We start from the raw sequence: 23,077 nt of genomic DNA, 5'->3' as shown, positions 1-23,077 counted from the left end.
GTGGGTCTTCGGGTGGGTTAGAATTTCAATGAGCATATCAATATTTGTAAGGATATAATTTCTTTAGGATAATTGACATGTAATCTTTAGATAATTTTAAACATTTAGAACGGGTCTCGAAAACAAAATCCATGGTTTTTCTTTCTTTCTTTGTTTCAATTGGATTCATTTGTGGATAATAGATATTAAAAGAGAGAGAGAGAAAGAACAACGATACGACGAGTATTTTGATATATTAATTAATTAATTAAAGAGTTATCGAAGAAAAATAGAATATTTTACGGTGATAGCATTGTTATCTTTTCTTTAATCATTCCAAGTGAAGGATGAATCTCCTTGCACGATAATGAAGGTGAAGAACTGAAAAGAGCTGGGAATGCCCTTGGTGTGTGGAGAGGAGATAGATACGGGTGTTTTATATATATATATATATAAACACAAATATTTTTGAATTTTTTGAATTTTTTTACAAAATTCATTTTAATAATTGTAAAAAATAAATTTTAAAAAATAAAAAATATAATTTTAATGCATTTATAAGAAAATATTTTAAAATAAAATTATTACCATAATTCTAAACGTCGTTTACAGCTGAAAATTGAGTTTCATGCACGGAGCAAACACCAAATCCTCCATTTATTATGTCAAATAATAATAATAATCCCACTAACGAAGTTTAAGTGGTAATGGATTTCCAAAGTTGACGAGGCTTAAATAAGGTTGTCTGGGCTTAATAATACTGGACCTTGAGGATTGGATGGGCTTTTTACCCGCCTTCTTTGAACCAATTCGGATATCGTCACTCTACCTTTACTCCCTTCACAATAGAGATAAAATAAAAGTACTACCGTATAGCCAGTAGACACCTTGCGCCGGTCCCCTCCTCCTCCTGCTCCTCTTTCTATTTAATTCCACGGTGAGTAATTCTTTCAAATTAGTATTTTTTATTTAAAAATATATTTAAATTAATTTTTTAAAATTTTTTTTTCTTATATCAGCATATGTTTGAAAAAAACACTAATATGATATCTTTTCATGTCAAACTCACTTTTAAAACTAGGTTTCAAATATGCCTGATGTATTAAGAAAATTAATAAAAATTCACCTAAATGCTTACCGCGAAAATTTAAAAATGAAATATACTTTCTAGAAAATCACTGGTCCACTCTTAGTTTTTAAAATTATTTTGACATGATAAAATTAAAAATATAAAAATATATTATTTTAATATATTTTCAAATAAAATATACTTTAAAAAATATCTTTTATCACCATTCCAACAACCCTATGAAACAATACGTACGGTCAACAGCACCCAGAAAGATTTTCTCTTGTTTTATATGATTCGAACTAAAAAATAATAGTATAAAAAGAAAATCTAATTATTATTTTGGTTGATATCTCAAAAATTAATAATTACGAGATATCATCACCTTTCAGTGTAGTTAGAAAGAGGAGAGATTATAACCTCCTCTTAAAGCTTGAACTTGAAGTGAGGTGTTGAATTCCAGATTTGAAGAACATCCACGCCATTGAATTAGGACATGAATAACTTTTCTGAACTTTGACCTTACTACAACGCAAGCTTGTCTGTAAAAGCACTTCCATGGACATGTTAGTGCATACGTACGGCCACATGCATGCCAGGTAAAAAGCCTACAAGAACCACTCGATTTTTCCTCTAATATATTGCCCCCTCTCCTCTTTATTAGATATTCAGAGTTTATATTAATGGCAAAATTGATTGCATCAAAATCCATTCTTAAAAAGGAAAAAAAGATAAAAAAGATAAACAAGGTATTAATTTCTTCGGGAAATCATTACACTCATGCTACACTATTTTATTTTATTTTTTATCTAAAGAGATTAAATTAATACACGAGGATTTATCATAAAATAGTAATTACAAATACTTAATTAGATTTAAATCTCTCTTAATTATATAGCCAGAATACTTGCAATATTTGTTGGGATTCCTCTTCCTCGAATCCTCGAGAAGCAAAGGTTCCAAAAGGGTTCTTTCACGTGTCTTGGCTGATTGTCGACTGATAATAATTATATTTACTAAATTAGCCCCGTGATTTGTCATGTATTAACCACTGCATCATATCCCACCAAAGATAATCAATAAGATTTGTCATGTGATCCCAACAGCTTTTGTCTCTCACCTCCACCAGATTATTATTATTATTATTATTAGGTTTGGATCTCAAGCAACCGTCCTTTTCATCTTCACTATGATGGGTTTCTCTGAAGGCAATGAAGATATCATGAGATATAATGTAAATCTTACCTCTCCCTCTCTTTTGGTAATTAATTTCATGACAAAAATCAGCTGTCTGAAGTTCATGTATCATGGCTGAGGCTAGCTAATTCACGTGTCATATGTAGTTCTTAAGAAATATATTCCATTTTTCTTCAGAATGTTTCGTGCAAAACATGTAATTTCAAATTTCACTCCTTCCCTTCAATTTCCAAGATTCTTATAGCTAAAATAATTGATTTATCAATAAAAAGAGGGGTCCTGTGTTATAATTATGATTGGAAAAGATACGATAATCATTCACACTATATATATATATATATATAGTGAAATATGAGTGCCGAAAGAATATGTAGACCTACAATTCATTTAATTTCTTCTCAAGGGCTGCGCTTGGATCATGATTTAAGTTGTAGAAACTGAGGCTATATGTTTTGCAAGTTCATGATCTCTGTGTATACGAATGTTTCAAACATGTCAGGAATCCATTGATGATTGGCTGGAGAATATTGTACAAGAAGCTAGCAGGGGGGGTTGCTGGGATCAATAATAACACTCTTAATTAACTGCCAAGAGGTGAAAAAGTAAAACAATTTAATATCTTGATTGAAGATAACACGGCCTTGCCCTGTGTTTTTTTAATACCAGAGAACATGAACGAATGGATGAAAGCTAACGTGAGGGAACTAACATGGGCAGACAGCGACAGCAGCAAAACAAAACAAAGCAGTAGCCATCTGTGCCATGTTCTTGTGTGATGAAGGCGCATTTCGTCCTTCTAATATCTATGTTCTCTTAGTTTGGTTGCATTACTTCTATTAATCTGTCGTCGTATCATCTCGACGTGTCTTCGTCAATCACGGTGTTAAATCCTGCCATTGAAGGCAACTGCTGACAAAACATGACATCAATTTTGAAGAAACTGTTAACGAAGCAGTAAACCAGTATGTAACACCTTGATGGCAGTTCCGCACAATCAACAGCCATTGGAGAGTTTTCTTAGAACCTCCCGTGACGTGCAGAATGAATTCCACCATTTTACCATTCTAGTTTTTATTGTAATTGTTTTCTTTCCTTCTTGGATTCTCTTGGAGAGCAACTCCATCGCAGGAGACAAATCTAAAGACAAAATAAAAAACTGTCATTTTAGCTACTTTCTTTTATTTTAATTGCTCCAAGCCTCCAACAACGTACTATTTGAATAGCTAAAATATTTTTTTTTTACATAAACGTTGGCCAACGTCTCTTTATCTTTAATTTGAAATTTATTTTTCAAAAATCAAAATTTTAACAGAGCATCATATAAAACTAAAAATTATAAACATTCATATAAAACCTTTGGTAATTTTTATGCAGAACAATTATTTTAAAAATAATTCTCATAAGTAATCTTCATAATTTTCGAAACCAAGTACACAAACTTTCTTGGTATTAGTTCCTAAATGGGCGTTCTACGCCTAAAGTCCTTTCTTGGCAACATCTTCCATTACCAAACAAGATATCTAACCCTTGCTCTTAACACCACCGTCTTTTTATCTGAACCAAAAACCTTTTCCCAAGCAATAATTTATGAAGAATAGAGAGCTGCCATCGATTATGAGCATGCTGTGTTGATTCAAAATAACACTTGGACTCTTTGTCCCTATCCTCTTGACCACCATATCAGTAACACTAATTGGGTATATAAACATAAAATAAGATGGGAGACTTGATCGTCCTAAGAGTTGGTCGCCAAAGGCTTTGAACAAGTTCATGGAAAAGATTATTCAGAGATACTAAACTTCATGCAGAGTTTGCATTGGGGTGGGCAATTAACAAAAGCTATAACAAAACTGATTGCAAAAGAGAGAAAATCAACCACATTATATTACCTTCTGAGAAGGCTTGTTTAATGTTTAAATATTGCTCAGCAACAATCGAACAAGTAGGAAATGATGGGGTGAACCAAAAAAATTTAGATATAGTACATGAGTGGATATGTAGAAATCAACATATGTCAAATCACTCATGCTATGTTCTTTTATATCCTAGGCCTTCATTTTTTTTTTCTGGCTTATATTCTTCATGTAGCATTCAAATCAAATGACTTTATAACATAGTTATTAAACCCGGCCCGGGGGTTGACCCGGCCAAGGGGCCGGGTCTCGGGTTTTATGGGTCAACCCGGATTATCCGGGTTGATTAAAAAAATATATATTTTATATGAAAAAATCCATGTAAAATATGAGATAAAAAAATTAATTTAAATATTTCAACTTAAAATGATAACATAGTATCTTTTCAAAGTGGGGTTTAAAGCCCTTTCGTATATATACTCTATGTTTACATGAAAAAATTATGTCTTTTCAATGTGGGATTTGAAACCCATTGGTATATATACTCTATGTTCCCAAAAAAATCATGTTTTTTCAATGTGGGATAAAAAACCTTTTGGTTTAAATACTTCAACTTAAAGGGATAACATAGTATCTTTTCAAAGTAGGGTTTAAAGCCCTTTCATATATATACTCTATGTTTACATGAAAAAATCATGTTTTTTCAATGTGGGATTTGAAACCCATTGTATATATACTCTATGTTCCCAAGGAAAAAATCATGTTTTTTCAATGTGGATAAAAAAACATTTTGGTTTAAATACTTCAACTTAAAAGGATAACATAATATCTTTTCAATGTGGGATTTGAAGCCCTTTCATATATATACTCTATGTTTTTATCCCACATTGAAAAACATAACTTTTTTCATGGGAACATAGAGTATATATACCAATGGGTTTCAAATCTCATATTGAAAAAACATGATTTTTTTCATGTAAACATAGAGTATATATATGAAAGGGCTTTAAACCCCACTTTGAAAAGATACTATGTTATCCCTTTAAGTTGAAGTATTTAAACCAAAAGGTTTTTTATCCCACATTGAAAAAACATGAATTTTTCCTTGGAACATAGAGTATATATACTAATGGGTTTCAAATCCCACATTGAAAAAACATAACTTTTTTCATGGGAACATTATATATATGAAAGGGCTTCAAATCCCACCTATGTTATCACTTTAAGTTGAAGTATTTAAACAAAAGGTTTTTTATCCCATATTGTATTTTTTCCTTGGGAACTACTAATGGGTTTCAAATCCCACATTGAAAAAAACATGATTTTTTCATGTAAACATAGAGTATATACATGAAAGGGTTTTAAACCCCACAAGATACTATGTTATCATTTTAAGTTGAAATATTTAAACCAATTTTTTTTATCTCATATTTAAAAAAAAAAACGCCGGGTTTGCGGGTCGACCCACCGGTCACCCGGGTTTGGCCGGGCTGTTGCACATATTAAACCCGACCCGTCGGTTTAATAACTATGCTTTATAACATATTAGGGGTAACATGGGAAAAGGTTTTGGCTCTTCTTACTTTTTTAATTGGAATTCAAGTGTGTTAAGACTCTCATAGCTTCCACCTTTGGCAAAGTAAGTACATCCTTGATGTGCTACATTATGCTAAAATGCTTGGAGCCAAACCTTACACTCCTTCATATGTTGTGGGTGGTGGCAAACTCCTATTTTTCTCAGGGAATCCTCTTGAAGATATAACTAAGTATCATCAAATTACGAGGGGCTTTACAATATTGCATCCTTACTCATCTTAAAATTTTCTACTCCATGAATTAGTTATGGCAATTAATGAGGTTTATATTTTTCCTTAACGGTTGTCGGCCAAGGCTTATGTCGTAGATAATCAATAAATCTCTTGGTTTTGGTAATTTGATTAACTTTTCCTATTCAAAATGGTTGGTGGCTGGTGCCTGATCCCTATAAAATTAAGATCCTGAGACCTCACCTAACAACTTAAACTATTGGGTTGAGATGATTCTATAACATTAATGAGGGAAATAATGTTTGCAATTAAAGCCTCTATGATGACAAAAGTCACAACAACAATAGTAGGGAAGAGTTATACGGCAACAACAAGAGAAGAGTCCAAAGCGGAGGGAGAAGAAAAAATACTAAGGATTCACGACAACAATCATAGGAAGGGTTATACGGCAACATCAAGAGAAAAGTCCAAAGCAGAAGGTGAAGAAGAAGTCTATACATATTAGGTTGAGATGAAGAGTTCAATGGAGAGAAGAAAAAAGAGTTTTAAAGTGTAATAACTCTGATATGAAGTTGAGAATAACATGAGACTTAACCTATTAGTTAGTCAACTTTTCGTATTTATATATAGGGGTAATGTATAAAAGTTAATATAGAGATTACAACATAAAAACAATAAACATTTCCTAAATATATATACAAGCATTTAATAATATACTATAATAAGAATACACATGCAATAGGGAGTGGGGAAAAAAAATTAAACTTGCCCTTTAAAGATTTTCATGGTCTCTTTTATAATCCATGTGGCTTGTTTTTTTTTTTTTTAGATAAAGGGCCAAAATATTTATAAAATATCTTTGACTCTTTGAGTAAAAACATCCATGACTAGTTAAGAAATAAAATATTTTTAACTTATAATCTAATCATGGAGTTAAAGATTCTTATAGTAAAGAAAAAGAAACATGGCTCTCGTGCTTGACTAAGCTCGAAAATGATGGTCTAACAACTCGTGCTTGGCTGAATCCAAAAATTATGGATCATCCTCATAGATCTAGTAGAAAAGAGAATCCAGCAAAAACAAAATACTCTAATTAATAACCAATATCTTCATTGTCCCACACCACTGCATCTTCGTCATCAAGCCAAACGTGTTTTAGGCCACTTGAAGGGCACAATAGATCATGGGGTTGTACTATACACGTGTTTTTTTTTTTTTTTTGATGATCACAAATCGACTACTGGATATGAAGTCTTTTTAGTCCTTGCTTGGTGTTGTGGTGTGCTAAGAAGCAATCGGTTGTTTCCAGATCCAGTAGAGAGACATAATATTGTGCTCTTGCAACGAGCACAACTGAATTTTACTGGATTCAAATGGCTCTTAAAGATTTACGCATCTCCATATCTTAATTTTCCTCCTAATATTCATTGTGATGATCCTGGAGCTACATATCTTTCTTGCTTCAAATTCATTGTTTCTTGCCCGCATTAAGCATGCAAGAGTTGATGTTCATTTCATACATGAAAAGGTTCAAAACCGAAGATGTAAAGGACCTTCCTCCTCTCAGTTTTACCCTCTGCGAGACAAGCTCCTGGTTTCTGAAAGATTAGTATTTAGCAATCAGCAGCCATTTGATAGCCATTTTATCTTCGTATTTAGCAAAAAGATTAGATGAGAATAGCAAATAAAGTTGTTTGCAAGGATAAACTTAGTCTCTTTAATTTCCTAGAGAAATCATGACGTGATGTAATCTCTGGAGGGGTTTTAACTCCAATAACCATGCAATGTACAATCCATATTAGATCTGACAAACTTACCTCCTTTATATATATTCTTAATCAATATCTTTCTCTCAATCTTTTGAACCAAGTATTTTCATCTTTTTCTTTATTACTCATGGAAAGTAACTCCCAAGTTAGGTGAAGTAACAACGGAGAGTAGGTGGATGAAATTAGGACAAATCAAGGTGAATGGGACCGAACCGGAAGAAGTTAAGAACGGAGGGACCAAAAGCACCATCAAACATGTGGGATGAGGTCGAAAAGATGCGAGTAAGAGCCCGGGTATTTTGGTAGAGAACCCATCACATGGGGAGAAGTGCAATGAGAGCTAGATGTGCAAACTGTGCCAATCTGTCAGTGAAAAGGCTGCGTTTCTTTATCCCTTAAAACTCAACTCACTCCCACACGCTAACTATTTGTGTTATCTCTTACTTCCTTCCCTAACTTTATTTGTCTTAAATGTTGCTTGTCCTCTTTTGCTACTCTCCCAGCTCTTGCGGGTATTCGTCTTCATCATTCCCCATCACTACTCTCCACATTACATCACAACACATCATCATCCTCTTAATTGCCTTTATAGCACGCTTCTTCTTTCTTCCCTGCCCCCCCTCTCTACATCTCAATTCCGTCTCCCATAAACGTTTCTTGGCTCTCAATTTCCTTTTCCTGTGACCCCATTTGCACTTTCTTGAATTTCCTTTTGATTTGAAAGATTTGTACTCTTTTAGGCTTAGTGGCTAATGGGTCTTGAAGTTTCAGCAGAATTCCGGCCAGTTACACCAATAAGAACAGTTTCCGCCGCAAGAGGATGCGGTACTAGTGCTAGTCTTGGAGCAAAGCTCTGTGAAGCCAAGGAAGCAGATGCAAAGGAGAATCTAGGTTTTGATGAAGATGATCAAGAGTGTAGAAGTCCTAGCACACCAAAGTCACCAGCTCATGTTTTGAAGTCACCACTGGTGTGCCCTCCAGCTCCGAAGAAACCTAGGCCTCCTAAGAGGAAATCGAGTCCTCCTCCACAAGGGTTCTTTAAAATCCCAGTACATGATTTAGATTCGGTTTGTATGGTGTTCACAGCATCTAATTCCAAGAAGATCAGAACAGCTTAAACACATATTATAAATCCTGTACGTAATCATTTTAGCTAGTCTTTTTCTTGTTCTTGCTGTTGTTCTATAGCTTCTATCGATTTTTTTTCTTGGTTCATGAGAAGATTCAAGACTGGAGTCTTGAAGGGAAGGGGATGATGGAAGGTGAATTGGCTATTACTTGTATTACTACTGTTCACTTCAAATTGCCTTTCTTTTTTTTTTCAAGTTCAAACTGTCATGAGAAGAATAACATGGTGTAAAATGTAAATGGAAATCAATTATTAGTTTGAAACCATTGTTTCTCAATTTTATTCTCCTGCTAGATCGTGTACTGATTTACAAGCTTTGATGAACCTCTAATTAGTTAGTTGCTGACCATTTGGTGTTTGCAACTTGCAAGCACTGCTTCACGGTCATTGACTTGACTGACATGGCCAGTTTAATTGGACCACTATGAATTCTGAGCTAATCTACATGTATAGCTAGGACAGTAGAGAATTATGATGCTGATGGGCAATTTTTGAATGTTTATTTAAAATTTTTTAGTTGTTTTTTAAAAATATTTTTGGTTTAAATAAAATATTAAATTAATATTTTTAAAAAAAATATTTCAATAGGTTTGATATATTAATATCAAAAAAATTATTTTGATATATTTTTAAGTAAAAAAATTATTTTAAAAATTAACTTGTGTTATAATCTCAAACATTTTCTTAGTGTTTGATATATATTGTGGTAAATGGTGTTTTTTAATTGAAAATATATTAAAATAATTATTTTAAAATTTTTAACATTAATATATTAAAATAATAAAAAATATTAAAAATATCAATTTAATAATTTTTACAATAAATATATTTTTAAAACTAGCACTAATACAATCACAAACACAAAAATAAACAACACTTTACTAGGCTATGTAAGCAAGGGATAAATACATCAATTGACCCAGGTCCCTATCATTCCTGGTTGATCTAAATCTTTTTAAAAAAATTTATTAAAACAACTGATTTTTTTGATAATATTTTTAAAATAAAAATCCACGAGTTATAAAAATCAATAAGTTAACTTGAGATTTTATTAGATTAATTTTTTAACTTTTTTAAAACCGGATCGATATAGGTCCGAGGTGAAAACCTAACGGTTTTATATCTATAATATAGGTGCACCCTGTTTGGATTTCTATTCAAGCTCTGTAAATTCCTTTTCCAATACAAAACAGAATTTTCTTGAGTGCAAAAAGGTAAATGTGGCCATTCATTGATGACTTCAGCACACGCCCTTGTTGAATCTGAAAAGGTAAACGTGGCGGTTGTTAAATGCGATTAGAAAATGAAGAAAATGAAGAATCCAAACTCTTAAAGATGTTTATATATATATATATAAAGAGAATTCATAAAGAGACGTTCTAAATTAGTCGATCAGGTCAATTTTTTTTTTTATTATTAATATAAATATCTGGATCCAACTATATATATACCTTAATTAATTTTAGCTAAAATTCAAACTCTTATTCTCATTAAATGAGTGTGCTGTGTGCACTATGTTTTTAAAATATTGATTGAAGATGTATCTTTTGATGAAATAATTACTGCTATTCCCTTTCTCAAAAACATTAATGGTAAAGGCAGAGAGGAAGAAATTGAAGTGTTGGTACCAAGCTTTTAATGAATTGGATCGTATGCACATGGTAATTTAAGATGGAGGTACCCTACTCAAATTCTATAAGGTACAATTATTTTTCATTTTTGTAAGAACAACATTACCAATTATTAGTGTGTATTTGGTAATATAGTATATAGTTTTTTTTTTAAAAAAAAATGTATAGAAAGTACATGAAAATAATTTGTTGATTTTGTATATCAGTATGTTAAAATCATAAAAAAATAATCTAAAAATATTAATTTAATGTTTTCGAACAATAAATAATTTTAAAAGCAAGAGTCACTAATTAATCCGATGGCCTAACCATCTAACTAGGTGACGAAGTCCCACAAATCCTAGTCTAGGAAAAGAGCTTCCAAGTTGGATAATCGGTTAATCAATTGATTCTAACAATTTCATTCATTTTCTCTAACTAAGGTAGTTGGTAGCTTATACTTGGTGTTTGATAGGCCAAAGCAGCTTCTGACTAGTATTTGCAAAAGATCTTCTTTGATAGAGGTGGAGACTCTCCGATGTTTAAATAAGTATTTTTTTTTTTAAAGAGAGAAAATATAATAATATTCTAGAGAGAGATGCTTTGAAAATTATTAATATTTGTTCTGAAGGTCTGATGGTGTATTTATAACCTATAAGTCTTGTTTTATGTGGAGAGAAGAGACTGAAGTGTAATTTCATATTTATGATATTTTGAGTTATATTTCGCTCATTTTATCCACCTAAAAATTAGATGCACGGTAGACCATGAAAGACCTTAACACACCTAATAGTGTTGGCGAAGTGTAAACATGTTTAATTAAGCATGTTTGTTTAGAAATCAATTCTCTAATATTTTATGTAAAAATATATATAATTAATGGTGTTATATTTAAGAACTGTGTTTGAATTCATGGGTGTAGCAAATTCGATCATGCTCGGGTTGTTATGACAAAAATCCCTGGGCTCGACACTTTTAGAAAATATTCGTTAGGCACGTCCCACTAGCTTCACAGCACTAGACCCACTAGAGGCTTGGCGGTGGTTGGGTTTGGTGCTAGCCAGACCCAATCAGCTCTTAGATTTGGCTTTGACTAGACCCACCGCGTCTCTACTACATGCTCGAGTTGTTATGAAAAAAATCCCCGGGCTCGACACTTTTAGAAAATATTTGTTAGGCACGTCCCGCTAGCTTCACAGTACTTGCTAGACCCAGTATGCTAGAGGCTTGGCGGTTGTTGGGTTTGGTGCTAGCCAGACCCAGTCAGCTCTTAGATTTAGCTTTGACTAGACCTACTGTGTCTCTACTAAGACGTGTTAATATCGACGCATGCTAACCCAACACACTAAAAAGTTTAGAGAAATTATCCTTGTATATTTTTCTTGATTCCATCACTAGCATTTATCAAATTTGATAGGTTTTGTTTAAAAGTCTTGTATATCTAGTACTCCACATTAACTCGGATTGGTTGATGAGGTGGGCCAAGCATGGACTTGGTTTAGCGTAGGCTTAATAAAGTTGCTTTATGTATACTTCTTTTAGAATCAAAGCTAGTGTTTGACTGGATCAGATGTCTTAATAATCCACTACAAATTCTCTTAGCCCATGACCAGATTCAGTGATGGGCTTGGTCGGCTGAAAAAAATATCCTTAATCTAGTCAGTACTGAACAAATCATCAATGCACAGAAACAAACACCACTGTCGTGTCGATTTCTGAAATAATCGCAACCATTAACAGTATCACACCACTCTGTTATCATTCTTGACGATCATGAGAGATGGTGATAAATTGAATAACAAGAAATAGTACCGGAACTATATTATAAACAATAGAAGGACGAAATAAAAACAATACTGCATTGCCACCTGATGACGACTGACACTCAAGCTCCACTTTTCCATGTTCAAAGTCCGAGTCCAAAAAGATGGCGCTCCCCCTTAACTCTCTCTCTCTCTCTATCTCTATCTCTATCTCTTACACACACACACACAGCAGAAAAATATAAGGGCATTACTTGCTGACTCTTTGCAGTATATTACCACAAGAAGGGAAAGGAGAGACAGATTACAGCAACGGTTAATTGATGGGCATTTGTTGCAGCTGTTTAGCTCATAAACCAGCAACAACCCTAGGATTTCAAGACCCAACACCAAGCACCAATGACCATGTCAGTGCAGGTAACAGCACAATCATTTTCAACTTTTTCTTACATTAATTTTATTATTCATTGAATGTTTCGAATTGGGTTTCGTTTGGTTTTGCTCTTGAGCTTCTGAAATCTGACTTGGTTTGATAGAATCCTCAGTTTTGGTTTAATTTATAACGTATCGTTTGCTTATCTCATGTTTGTGGCTGTGATCAAGTCTTTCTTGTCGGTGCCCCTTCACTCTTTTACAGCCGTTATTGCCTTTTGGAATAATTTTTTATTTTTATAAAACAGAGTTCCATAAAATAGTACTATGGAGAATGATATAGTTTAAAAAAATATTTGAAAAATAATATATTGTGAACATATCTATATTTTTAAATATTATTTTTGTACACTAATTATAGGCAATAGTTGTTATTTAGCCGTGTTCAAAATGTAATTCAATAATCAAGAAAGAGAGAGGAGATGGGATGACATGATAGAATAGAAAAATAGTAAAGATAAAAAGGAAAAGAAATAATGAGTTCTGGGAGACATGCTAAGACTCTATTTCTGATATTTTTGATATTTTTAGAAAAATTTTAATAGGATAATTCTAGTAACACCTTAAAAAACTATTAAACGAATTGTAATTGGTTAGGGATTTTTTTTTAGATTAATTATAAACTTATTTGGTGGTCTTTCAAAATATTGTAATAACTTGTTTGATTCTAACATCTTGTTGGGGTTTTGTTGGGATTTTGTTCGGGATTAATTATAATTCTGTTTCCGATACACTCGGTAACTTTAGAAAAATCTAGATGAGATGATTCTAACAACACTGTAAAAGACCACCAAATGAGTTGTAATTGGTTAGGAGTTTTGTTCGGGGTTAATTATGAACTTGTTTTGTGATCTTTCAAAGTGATGTTAAAATCATCTTGTCAAGATCTTTTTAATAATACTAGGTGTTTAAAAGTTGGAGTCTCATTATGTTCACAATGACCTATTTTTTCTATCTTTTTTTTTTCTTCTTCATCTCTCTCTTCCACCAAATCACTTTATCTCCTTTTTCTTTCTTGGTTGTTAGATTTTAAATGTCATTTCTTAACTGTTGGATCTTCATAAAATTTTGGATTAACTTTTGTATTTGTTAATTAATTTAAATAAAAAATAACTTTCGAAACAATCACCGGTTATGTATAACCATTATTCTTAGTAGCGGTTATTTTAAAATTATACTATTTTCCTAATAATTTATTAACCTGTATTGTTTTACAAAAACTTTTATCATGCTAAAATATAAAAGACCCCCATTGTCATTGCTAATTGTGTCCAACCCTTGAAGCATTGCAAAGGTGGCATCTTTTTTGCCTTCTCCATTGTGTCGCTGAACGCAATCTCAGGACATATTTAAAGGAGTTAAGAGCATTACTAATGGAATGCAACTCTAGTTGCTTAAGTGGCAGAAAGAAAAAGAAAAGGAAAAAATAGAACTCTGCTATCTGAGTGCAAAAATGGTCAAATCATTGGGGACTTGTTGGCGCTCCACTTTTTATTGTTTCAAATTTGGAAAATATTGGTTGCGATTTTCTGATTATATGAGTTTCGTTTGCTTATGCAATGGTAATACATCTTTTGTAGGTGGCGATGACTCTGACAACAGTAGGTGGTTGTCTATGATAAGCACCAGTATTACAACTTGGATATCTCAACCAAGTAGCAGCTTCACAGCTATTTGGGGTAAAAATATCCCTGAGAGCAGCCAATTCTCAGATGCAACTGGAAGTGGCGATGGGACTTTACCAAATGGGCAAAGCGCTACCAACTTGAGAGTTTTCACAATGGCACAACTAAGAGCTGCAACATATCATTTTAGATCCGATTTGCTACTGGGAACTGGAGGTTTTGGCAACGTCTATAAAGGTTGGCTCAAGGAGAAGTTGCCTCCAAGGGGTATAAAGAAGACAGCCGTTGCTGTCAAGAAATTGAGTTCTTACAGCACACAAGGATTTAACGAGTGGAAGGTATATGGATTTTCAAATGTTGTATTCACTATCTTTCATACAGTCGTACTGTTCTTTGTTGTGTTTGAAGATAACTATATTCTTTCTTTGCTCAGCCTTGCAAGATCTCTCTTGGAAGAGGAATGTTAGTTCAAAGCTCCTTTTTAATACTTATCCCCTGTAAATATTTAAAATGACTTGGGACTGACTCAAGTTATGTTTCTAAAAATTCTGTCTGTTAACTTCACATAAGTGAACTGAAAATTCCATGATATTTGAGATTTCATATATTATGCCAAGTTGTCTTTTGAGGTGGTTACGAGAGTTTTGGGGGATAGTTCTTTCTTTTAGGCATTATAAGCTGTTTGCTTAATTACTTTTCCATGTGTTGGTGCAGGCAGAGGTGTATTTCTTAGGATTGCATTCTCATCCGAACCTAGTAAAGCTAGTGGGATATTGTTTGGAAGGTGGAGATTGCGTCCTTGTCTATGAGTTCATGAAAAAAGGAAGCTTGGATTTCCATCTCTTTGGAAGTAAAAGACATTTACCACTGCTTGGAAATTTTAACATTTTGCAGAACTGGAATTATTATGCACATCTAAATCTTCATTTCCTACTTGTTTTCCATGTTCGCAGAGCGCTTTCCACCTCTTTCATGGGACATAAGGCTGAAGATTGCGATAGATGCTGCACGAGGTCTGGCTTACTTGCACACATTGGAGAAGCCAGTGATTTACAGAGATTTCAAGTCCTCGAATATACTACTTGATGAGGTAAGTTCATATGAAGCTTGTACATTCTAACCACCCTCAAACATTTAAACAATGAATGTTATTTCAAGACTCCACTAATGATTGAACCGATAACATTCCTCTAGCTCCAGCCTTTAGTTCTTGCCGGTTCCACTGAAAATAGTTATGGGAGAATGCAACATAAAGTTTTCTTTGAAGTGTTTGTTGAAATATTCAAGACGACTCATTTCCTTCCAACTTCTTTATTTTAGTTCTATAACGCGAGGCTAGCAGACTTTGGCTTGTCGTTTTGGGGTCCCTTGATTGATTCAGTACATGTCAATACAAGAATCACAGGCACGAAGGGTTGTATTGATCCTCAATATCTTGCGACAGGTGCTTATTAATCCTTCTGAACTCGACATTGATGTTGGATTATTTAAGCTAGTTTTGAAGAACTTTGATCATGACTGATTTAAAAACTTTTGTCATGAACTTGATTTCATACTCTAATTGATAGCATGCTGGTTGGTTAGGAAATTTGCATGTAAAGAGTGATGTGTACGGGTTCGGAGTTCTAGTGATCGAGATGCTAACTGGCTTACGAGCATTTGACATGAAACGTCCGAGTGGGAAACAGATACTCGTTGACTGGGTGAAGCCTTGTCTGAAAAATAGAAGAAAGTTGAGAAAAATAATGGACTCCCGGTTGGAAGGAAAATATCCTCCCGGAGAGGCTTCCCAAATAGCTCACCTTGCTATTAAATGTCTTCAAATTGATACCCGCTTCCGACCATCAATGACAGAAATTGCTGAGACACTTGAACAGATTGATGCCATCCATATGAGACTGGGAGATCGTAAAATTCTTTCTGGTCAACACAGCTGTTAGTAGCATTTTAGTTTTATTCTTCATCAAGTCTCAACACAGGTGAGAGATCGCTGGTATACTTTCTTCATATAATTCAAACAAGAATTCATGTAATTAGTTCTCATGAAATGTTTTGAGTTTATGTGACTTGCTGTAGCAGAATTAAAAGAGTTGGGAGTGTTTGGCTGGTACTAAGGGCACATCCCTACCAGGCGCACTGATATATATTTTTTGGTGTTAACGCAGTTGTTCATCTGTCTTTATCAATGGGGTACAATTACTTCTCCCAACCATTGCTGGACTCGCTTGATAAGAGTGTTTTTAGAAAGGAATCTGTAATTATTGGAAGCCTGTCTCTACTTCATTGAAAAAGGGTAATTAGTGGTTCTCTAACCTAACTACAAAAAGGTATAATCAGCAGAAAGTTTGCTAATTAACCTGCCACTCTCTGTGTCCTTGCTTGCCATTTGAATCCAATCTTTTGACAGCAATGCGTATTTTCCTGGTACTCTCTGTGAGCTAGCCCTTGTAGACACTGACAAACCCTGTTTTCACAGTACGGACATTATTAAAAAACCACCAACATTGGATAGCAAGCAACCCAGCAACATCAAAGGTAAAATATAGATTACAATTCCTCAATAAAATTTTTCAAAGCTGAATAAATGTCGGTGAAAATTGCTGTTCTTATTGCTACGAAAACTAATATAATATATGTTTTTGATGATAATATAGATATTGAATGATAAAACATTAATTTGATATAATTTTAATATATGCATATTATATTAATTACTTGTAATATATTTCATAAAACTTTTAAATGTTATGTTATAATATTTAAATGATTTAATGTCATGTGACATGTGACTGTGTGCCACATGTATTAAATTTATTTTAATTATTGAGTAAAACACAATACATGCTTGCGCAAATATATATTAAGTGTTTTGCGTATATTTTTGCGTGATTTTTATCATATTTTAAATTATTCAAGAAATCATTAAAAAAATAAAAAAGAATTTGTGAATATCAAGAACAAAAAAACTTGTAAACATAACAGTTATTGACTATTATAATACCTACACAAGACTTTATAATAGGGTTTGTCAAAAAAACACAAGACTTGTTTTAAGATATTTTATAATACCCATACAACCTAAACAAACCCAAACTAACTAAAGCAGAGACCAAAACACACAAATAACACAAAATGTGGACATACGATCTCATTATTTTGGAAACAACAAGGAATAACCAAAACAGTCTAACTGTTTTGAGAAACGATTTAATTGCTTCTCAAAATGGTTAGTTCGTTTCTAAAATAATTCCAAAAACTATAAAAATCTAAACATAGCTCTTATAACACCATTGTTTCACTTATAATCATCCAAAAACAAGTTTAGGTGTGAAATAACAAAATACTCATAAAATGTTTAATTGTTATTTCAATCAACTCTACTAAAAAAGTATATTGTGGAAAGTATAAGTGATACGTTAAACACTTAAAAAAGTCTTCTAAAAACAAAAATGTGAGTGGTTTAATATTTATCCTTTAATAAGTATTGATGAAAGGTTTTCTAGTCTATAGCCTATAAAAAGATTAGGGATAACAATATGATTCTAAGCTTGCAAAATGATTGTATTTGATTTTGCACCTGCAAAAAGATCATATAACGATTTGATCTTATCTGTTAAAAAAAAGGTGTATAATAATGAAACTCTTAAATGGAAGATCAAGAAAAGAAGGCCAAACCTATATAAATGTTGGTGCAATCTCTCTAAACTCTTTAATTATTATATTTATATTGTTTATTGCTTCTATATTTGGTTGAGTATTTAGAATTGCATTTTATTAGATAAAAATTTTGAATTTATAATTTTACATTACATATCTAATTTATTCCTCTTTTATGTGTTTATGTTGCCTTAATCCTAGAAATGTAAAAATAAAACTGAAAAATAACAAAAGAGATATTTAGTTGAAAAATCAAATAATGTTTTCATCAAGATCAAGATCAAGGCAAATCAATATTCAATGAAAATGAGCGGAATGATGTTACTGGTTAGAAACGGAGCTTCGATGAGTTGTCCAGGTGAGGTAGGAGAGGAGCAGGGTCTGGTTCAGGGGGGTGGATACAGGGCTAGTGCTGAAGCTGGAGATGGGGCAGTTGCAGCAGCAATGGCTTGTGCTACGGTTGGATTTGACTAAACACGACAGCAAGTCCCCGTTAAAAGTATTGTATCTTGAACCAATGATCACATAAACGTGGACTAGGTAAATGGTTTTTTTTTTTTGTAAAACAAAAAAAAATCCGAGAGTAGGTCAATATAGATTTGTGTGGTTGACTTCCATGACTTCTCCTCCAGATCCAGACATTTTTTCTTCATTTATATTATTTGCATGTATGTCTAGCGCTCTATTATTATTATTATTATTATTATCAACATGCTTATCTCTCGCTAACCTGTATTAACTATTACCTCTTCTTTTCTCTGCATTATTTTGCATTAAATACTGATAAATTATTAGTGGATTCATTGTAATTGTTCCCTGTTTATCTTCTGATGATTTCTCTTCACACGACAGATTCCTATCACAGAACGCGTTCATTTAATCTGTATTTTTTCTCAAAAATAAATAAATATTCATTTATCAAGTAATAGATCACACATGAAAAAATAACTTTATGCAAGCATCCTAAATGGGATTTTGATTTGACAATTGCAGAGCTAAAGGAAAAAAAAACATGCAACGGAGGTTTAACCTTATATGAAGACATCTAACAATAAAGCAAGCAGAACTATTTTAAATGTCTTCGTTCTGATGTGAGGTATGGAGGTTTAATCCTTCTAATGTATCGGCAACTTCCTTCATTGATGGCCGGAACATAGGAACTGGGTTAAGGCATCTCAGAGCAAGCATAGCCACTTCTGGAGCTTGTTTGGTTGCATACTTCCCCCGCAACCTGGGATCCATTATATGTCTCAACTTTGTTCTATCTGATAGAATTGGCAAAGTCCATTCCCGCAGATTTTGCTTCTCAGGTGAGCGATTTTTATCAATTGCCCGTAACCCTGTCAGCATCTCGACCAAAACTACCCCGAAACTGTACACATCGCTCTTCACATACAGTGTTCCTGACCAATCAACAAACTAAATGTCATGGCCTTGAACTGAAGCAAGCACAGATTTTGTGATCTCTTTGAAGCAAAACATCATTGAATCATCAAGACATCCTAAGCTTAAAAGGTACAAGAAATCAATCACCTCCAGTCTTGTATTCAGGGCCAACATAACCACGTGTGCCCAAAACATTCCCTGGTACACATTGGCTGCCATCATTGGGTCCCCATTTTGCTAAGCCAAAATCTGATAACTTTGGAATATAGGACTACATACAGAAACTTTGATGTTAGGAATAATCTTAGGGGTGTCTTTTCAGTTTAAATCTTCTGTTTGGACTTTTGATTGCTTTAGAATATAACTGAAGATTAAAAAAGTAAAAAAGTGGGTGAACTGCGAGACCTGTTGGATATCATTTCAATTTCTATCTTCATTTTTTCGTCTTCTTTTCATGTTTTGCTTTTGATATTTATTTTCTTAGACGATGACAATTTGTTTGGTAACATGGTGCTAGTTTTTGCATTAATTTTTGAATTAGTATTTAGCACTAGTGTGATCTCCTTTTGCCATCAATGAGAGGTTGGATTATGATTTACAGAAAAACTGCAAAGAGAAGGCAATGTTCAAAGTGTTTACAGTTGGAAATTCAGAAACTACACAGAACTTTACCTCATTAAGCAAAATATTTGAGGTCTTGAAGTCTCTGAAAATTACTGGCCTCTCCATTGTATGCAAATAAGACAAGGCTTGAGCCATTCCTGTAGCAATCTTTACCCTTGTTTCCCAAGGAAGTATGCGGTCTGAGCGCTCTGCACAGCACAGAGGTTTTTAATCTATGGAATTAATTACTGAATAATGAATCTCTTCAATAATTAGATTCTCAACAATGCAGACTGCAGGTTCTTACTCCCAAACAAATGGTAATTTAAACTGCCTTTCTCCATGAATTCATAGACAATAAGCAACTCTTTATCTCCTTCAGCCTGACAGTATCCTAGCAGCTTTACAATGTTAGGATGAGAAACCCTTGCTAAGAAACCGACCTCCGTCTGTACCAATAACTTTTATCAAGTAGAATGTGGTAATAAAATTTAAATTTATTATAGCTTGAAAGTTTTAATTTTATATATTAAGAATTATCTCGCTTTAATTTTCTTAAAAAAATTTAGATTGATATGGCATAAATATTATTCAAAATAAATAAATAGATAATAAAAAATAATATAATGGAGAATTACCTGCCACTGTCGAAGTCCTTGCTTGCTGTTTGAATCCAATTTCTTGACAGCAATGCGAAGTTTCCTAATACCCTCAATCGGCAGCTTTTGGTAGAGCAAACCCTTGTAGACACTGCCAAACCCTCCCTTTCCCAGCAACATATCACTTCTAAAATTGAAGGTTGCTTCCTTCAATTCTTTAAACGTGAAAACTCTTAACTCTGACACAATTTTATCTTGAAAAGCTGAGAATTCAACTTCCTCGGGGACAAATTTACCCCGAATAGTTCCCTTTGCTTGAGACATCCATGTTGTGACATTGGTGGTGGCTATAGAGAACCAGCTGTTGCCGGAGACATTGTTAGCCATCGAAGATACATCACCTGAGTCCAAGTTATACAAAATGGTAAAACTGAGGCCCTGCAACATAATGACATTGAAAACGAGCAAGAATAAGGTTATGGTCACCATTCAGAAACCAACCTTCAGTGAGATTTCCAGGGGAGGTAGGAACTATGTCTGGGTCAGGGAATGGATCCAGGGCTAGTTCTGGAGCTGGAGTTGCAGCTGGGACTGTTGCAGGATCTGGATCTGGAGCTGGAGTTGCAGCTGGGACTGTTGCAGGATCTGTAGCTGGGGCTGTTGCAGGATCTGGGCCCGCGGCTGAATTACAAGAAATGCAACTGCAGCAAATCCCCATGAAAAGAAGTCTATCTTTCTTGTATCAATAATCACAATGTCTTCGGAAAATTGAGCGAGAGAGATTCATAGATTTAGACAACTTAGCGCCGCCGAAATGTCTCCCAGGCCCCTCGTGCATTAAAGATGGTAAGAAATAAGCTAAAAGGCACCGGGTCCCGCGCCACTGTCTTATAGATTGCCATGGTGATTTATTTTTTAGTCCCTTTTCTTTTTTTTTTCTTCTAATTACATTCTTATGAGCTCAAATTGATGACCTATTAAAATATATTTATTAAGGAATAAAAAGATTCAAAGATAAATGTTTAACAGAAAAACACGATAAAAGATATTGTTTTTTTAAGCTTGGGTCTAAATACACTTTGATATTCCAACTTTGCAAATTATAAACTTTCAATACCTAAAAATTTATAAAATTTTATTTTGATTTTAGATTTTATTTTCTTTATTTTTTAGTTTATAGTTTGAGAAACGAGAGAAAAAGTAGTTGGATTCATGTAATAAAGAGAAAAAATCATGATTGAGATTGACTTTAGCCAAAAAAATCAAGTGATGTCTCCGCCAATAAGTTCTTTATATCGAAGAGAGTTTGCCTAAGGTGTTTTTTTTTTTTTCCTTAAGTTGCTTGAAGTAGTAGATTTGAACATGAAAAAAAGTTTGGTTTTGGATTGATTGTGAATTTTAGAGTCAATTTTTGAATTGTTAGATGCTATAAATATATTTTACAAGGTGCATGTTTCAAGTGTTTTTTTGGGTTGAAAATGATTTTTTCTAGATCTGAAACAAATCAATCTAATTTTTCAATGACCAAGGATCGTTGAAATTTAAGCAGAGCAGGTAAGGCAGACCTTAAGATTTGATATTTTTATCCATTACAATTTGATATTTTTTTAGAAAAATGTCTTGTCTTTTTTTCATTTTTAGTTTCATCACTTAAGATTTGGTTGATTATTAATTGGGTAATGTAATTTGTTTGGTTTGATTTTTTTTTTAATCACCTTGATATTTAGCTCGTTTTTCATTTTACAGGTGTTTGTTTTAGATAAAAAAAAATTAAGAAAAATTATTGAACTCAAATTAAACACGTGATCTAGGTCACAATTTTGGCTGGTTAACTTTGACCGGGTATGAATCAAGTTTTATAATTGTTTTTACATGAATAATTCTTAATTTATTTATTTAGATATATACATTAAATTTTTTTAATCCTGCTTATAACTTTTTTATGTATAAAAATACATTGTAAAAGTTTATACATATTTTTTTTTATTAAAAACAAAATATATGACTAGAGAGAGAGAGAAAGAGAGTCATTTCACTCTCTTTCCCTTTCTATTTGATAATGATGTATAATAAGAATAAGAATAAAAATATGATCTACAAATAAAATTTTTATACAAATTGATGAGAATATAAGTGTAATAAATATGTTGAAATATCAATCCAGATTTTTTTGAAACCTTTTGTCTTAGTTCTAGAAATATCTAGGAGTTTGCCCTTGAATATTAAGCTAAGTGATCTCTAAAATACCTGGGAAGGTTTCGTTTAAATATCTTTTCACTCTATCCACTTAGTAAGAAAGGTCTAAGCTAATGTGATTGTTTGAAATTATGATGGGGGTTGTGTTTTTTGTAAAAAAATTTAAAATATGTTTTTATAATTTTAGATTATTTTAATATATTGGTATTAAAAATATATTTTTTTAAAAAAATATATTTTAATTAATTTATAAAAAAAATACTTTATCCTCTTTCAAACACACCGAAACACTTTAGTGATGCATGCGTGTACGGTGAGTAGTAGCATTAATTAGTGTGTAGATGTGACCCGCCATTAATTAATAATGGTATGTTTATATGTCAGTATTTAATAAAATTGTAGTGTTTTGTTATCCAATATTTATATCCAAAATTCAATAAAGGT

General features: G+C 32.9%; 2 protein-coding genes across 5 annotated transcripts; one reads left to right on the top strand and one right to left on the bottom strand.

Moving 5' to 3' along the window:
- Nucleotides 1-12,087: 12,087 nt before the first annotated feature.
- Nucleotides 12,088-18,561, top strand: LOC118033583 (probable serine/threonine-protein kinase PIX13). 3 transcript variants are annotated; one of them, XR_012170221.1, is made up of 8 exons: nucleotides 12,088-12,552; nucleotides 14,148-14,530; nucleotides 14,907-15,042; nucleotides 15,146-15,282; nucleotides 15,513-15,636; nucleotides 15,777-16,171; nucleotides 16,358-16,727; nucleotides 18,051-18,561. XR_012170221.1 is itself a non-coding variant. In XM_035038591.2 (6 exons), exons 1-6 carry the CDS (start codon nucleotides 12,459-12,461, stop codon nucleotides 16,130-16,132), a joined length of 1,230 nt encoding a protein of 409 aa, XP_034894482.1. In that variant the 5' UTR covers nucleotides 12,088-12,458; the 3' UTR covers nucleotides 16,133-16,489. The 3 variants fall into 3 exon arrangements, 1 of the variants encoding a protein (XP_034894482.1); XR_004684886.2 differs by having other exon boundaries at nucleotides 15,777-16,185; XM_035038591.2 differs by lacking the exon at nucleotides 18,051-18,561 and having other exon boundaries at nucleotides 15,777-16,489.
- A 237-nt stretch (nucleotides 18,562-18,798) lies between these two features.
- LOC118033582 (probable serine/threonine-protein kinase PIX13) lies at nucleotides 18,799-21,278 on the bottom strand. 2 transcript variants are annotated; one of them, XM_035038589.2, is made up of 6 exons: nucleotides 20,939-21,278; nucleotides 20,477-20,838; nucleotides 20,146-20,287; nucleotides 19,908-20,047; nucleotides 19,383-19,506; nucleotides 18,799-19,252 (listed from the first exon to the last, which is right to left on the bottom strand). In XM_035038589.2, the coding sequence occupies exons 1-6, from the start codon at nucleotides 21,153-21,155 to the stop codon at nucleotides 18,921-18,923; spliced, it is 1,317 nt and encodes a 438-aa protein (XP_034894480.1). In that variant the 5' UTR covers nucleotides 21,156-21,278; the 3' UTR covers nucleotides 18,799-18,920. The 2 variants fall into 2 exon arrangements, with proteins under 2 accessions (XP_034894480.1, XP_034894481.1); XM_035038590.2 differs by having other exon boundaries at nucleotides 20,146-20,221.
- Nucleotides 21,279-23,077: the final 1,799 nt, after the last annotated feature.

Source organism: Populus alba, chromosome 6 (assembly GCF_005239225.2).
Source record: "Populus alba chromosome 6, ASM523922v2, whole genome shotgun sequence".
Lineage (NCBI taxonomy): Eukaryota > Viridiplantae > Streptophyta > Magnoliopsida > Malpighiales > Salicaceae > Populus > Populus alba.
The sequence above is the reverse complement of the archived record's forward strand: the minus strand, read 5'-3'. Positions and strand labels throughout refer to the sequence as shown.

Bases quoted from the DNA above. Each gene is read 5' to 3' on its own strand.
- LOC118033583 (XM_035038591.2), top strand. From the start codon at position 12,459: ATGGGCATTTGTTGCAGCTGTTTAGCTCATAAACCAGCAACAACCCTA. The intron at 14,531-14,906 runs GTATATGGATTT...GTGTTGGTGCAG, and splicing joins AAGGATTTAACGAGTGGAAG to GCAGAGGTGTATTTCTTAGG. The intron at 15,283-15,512 runs GTAAGTTCATAT...TCTTTATTTTAG, and splicing joins CGAATATACTACTTGATGAG to TTCTATAACGCGAGGCTAGC.
- LOC118033582 (XM_035038589.2), bottom strand. From the start codon at position 21,155: ATGGGGATTTGCTGCAGTTGCATTTCTTGTAATTCAGCCGCGGGCCCA. The intron at 20,288-20,476 runs GTAATTCTCCAT...TTATTGGTACAG, and splicing joins AAGGACTTCGACAGTGGCAG to ACGGAGGTCGGTTTCTTAGC. The intron at 19,253-19,382 runs GTGATTGATTTC...TTGATTGGTCAG, and splicing joins CCCTGAATACAAGACTGGAG to GAACACTGTATGTGAAGAGC.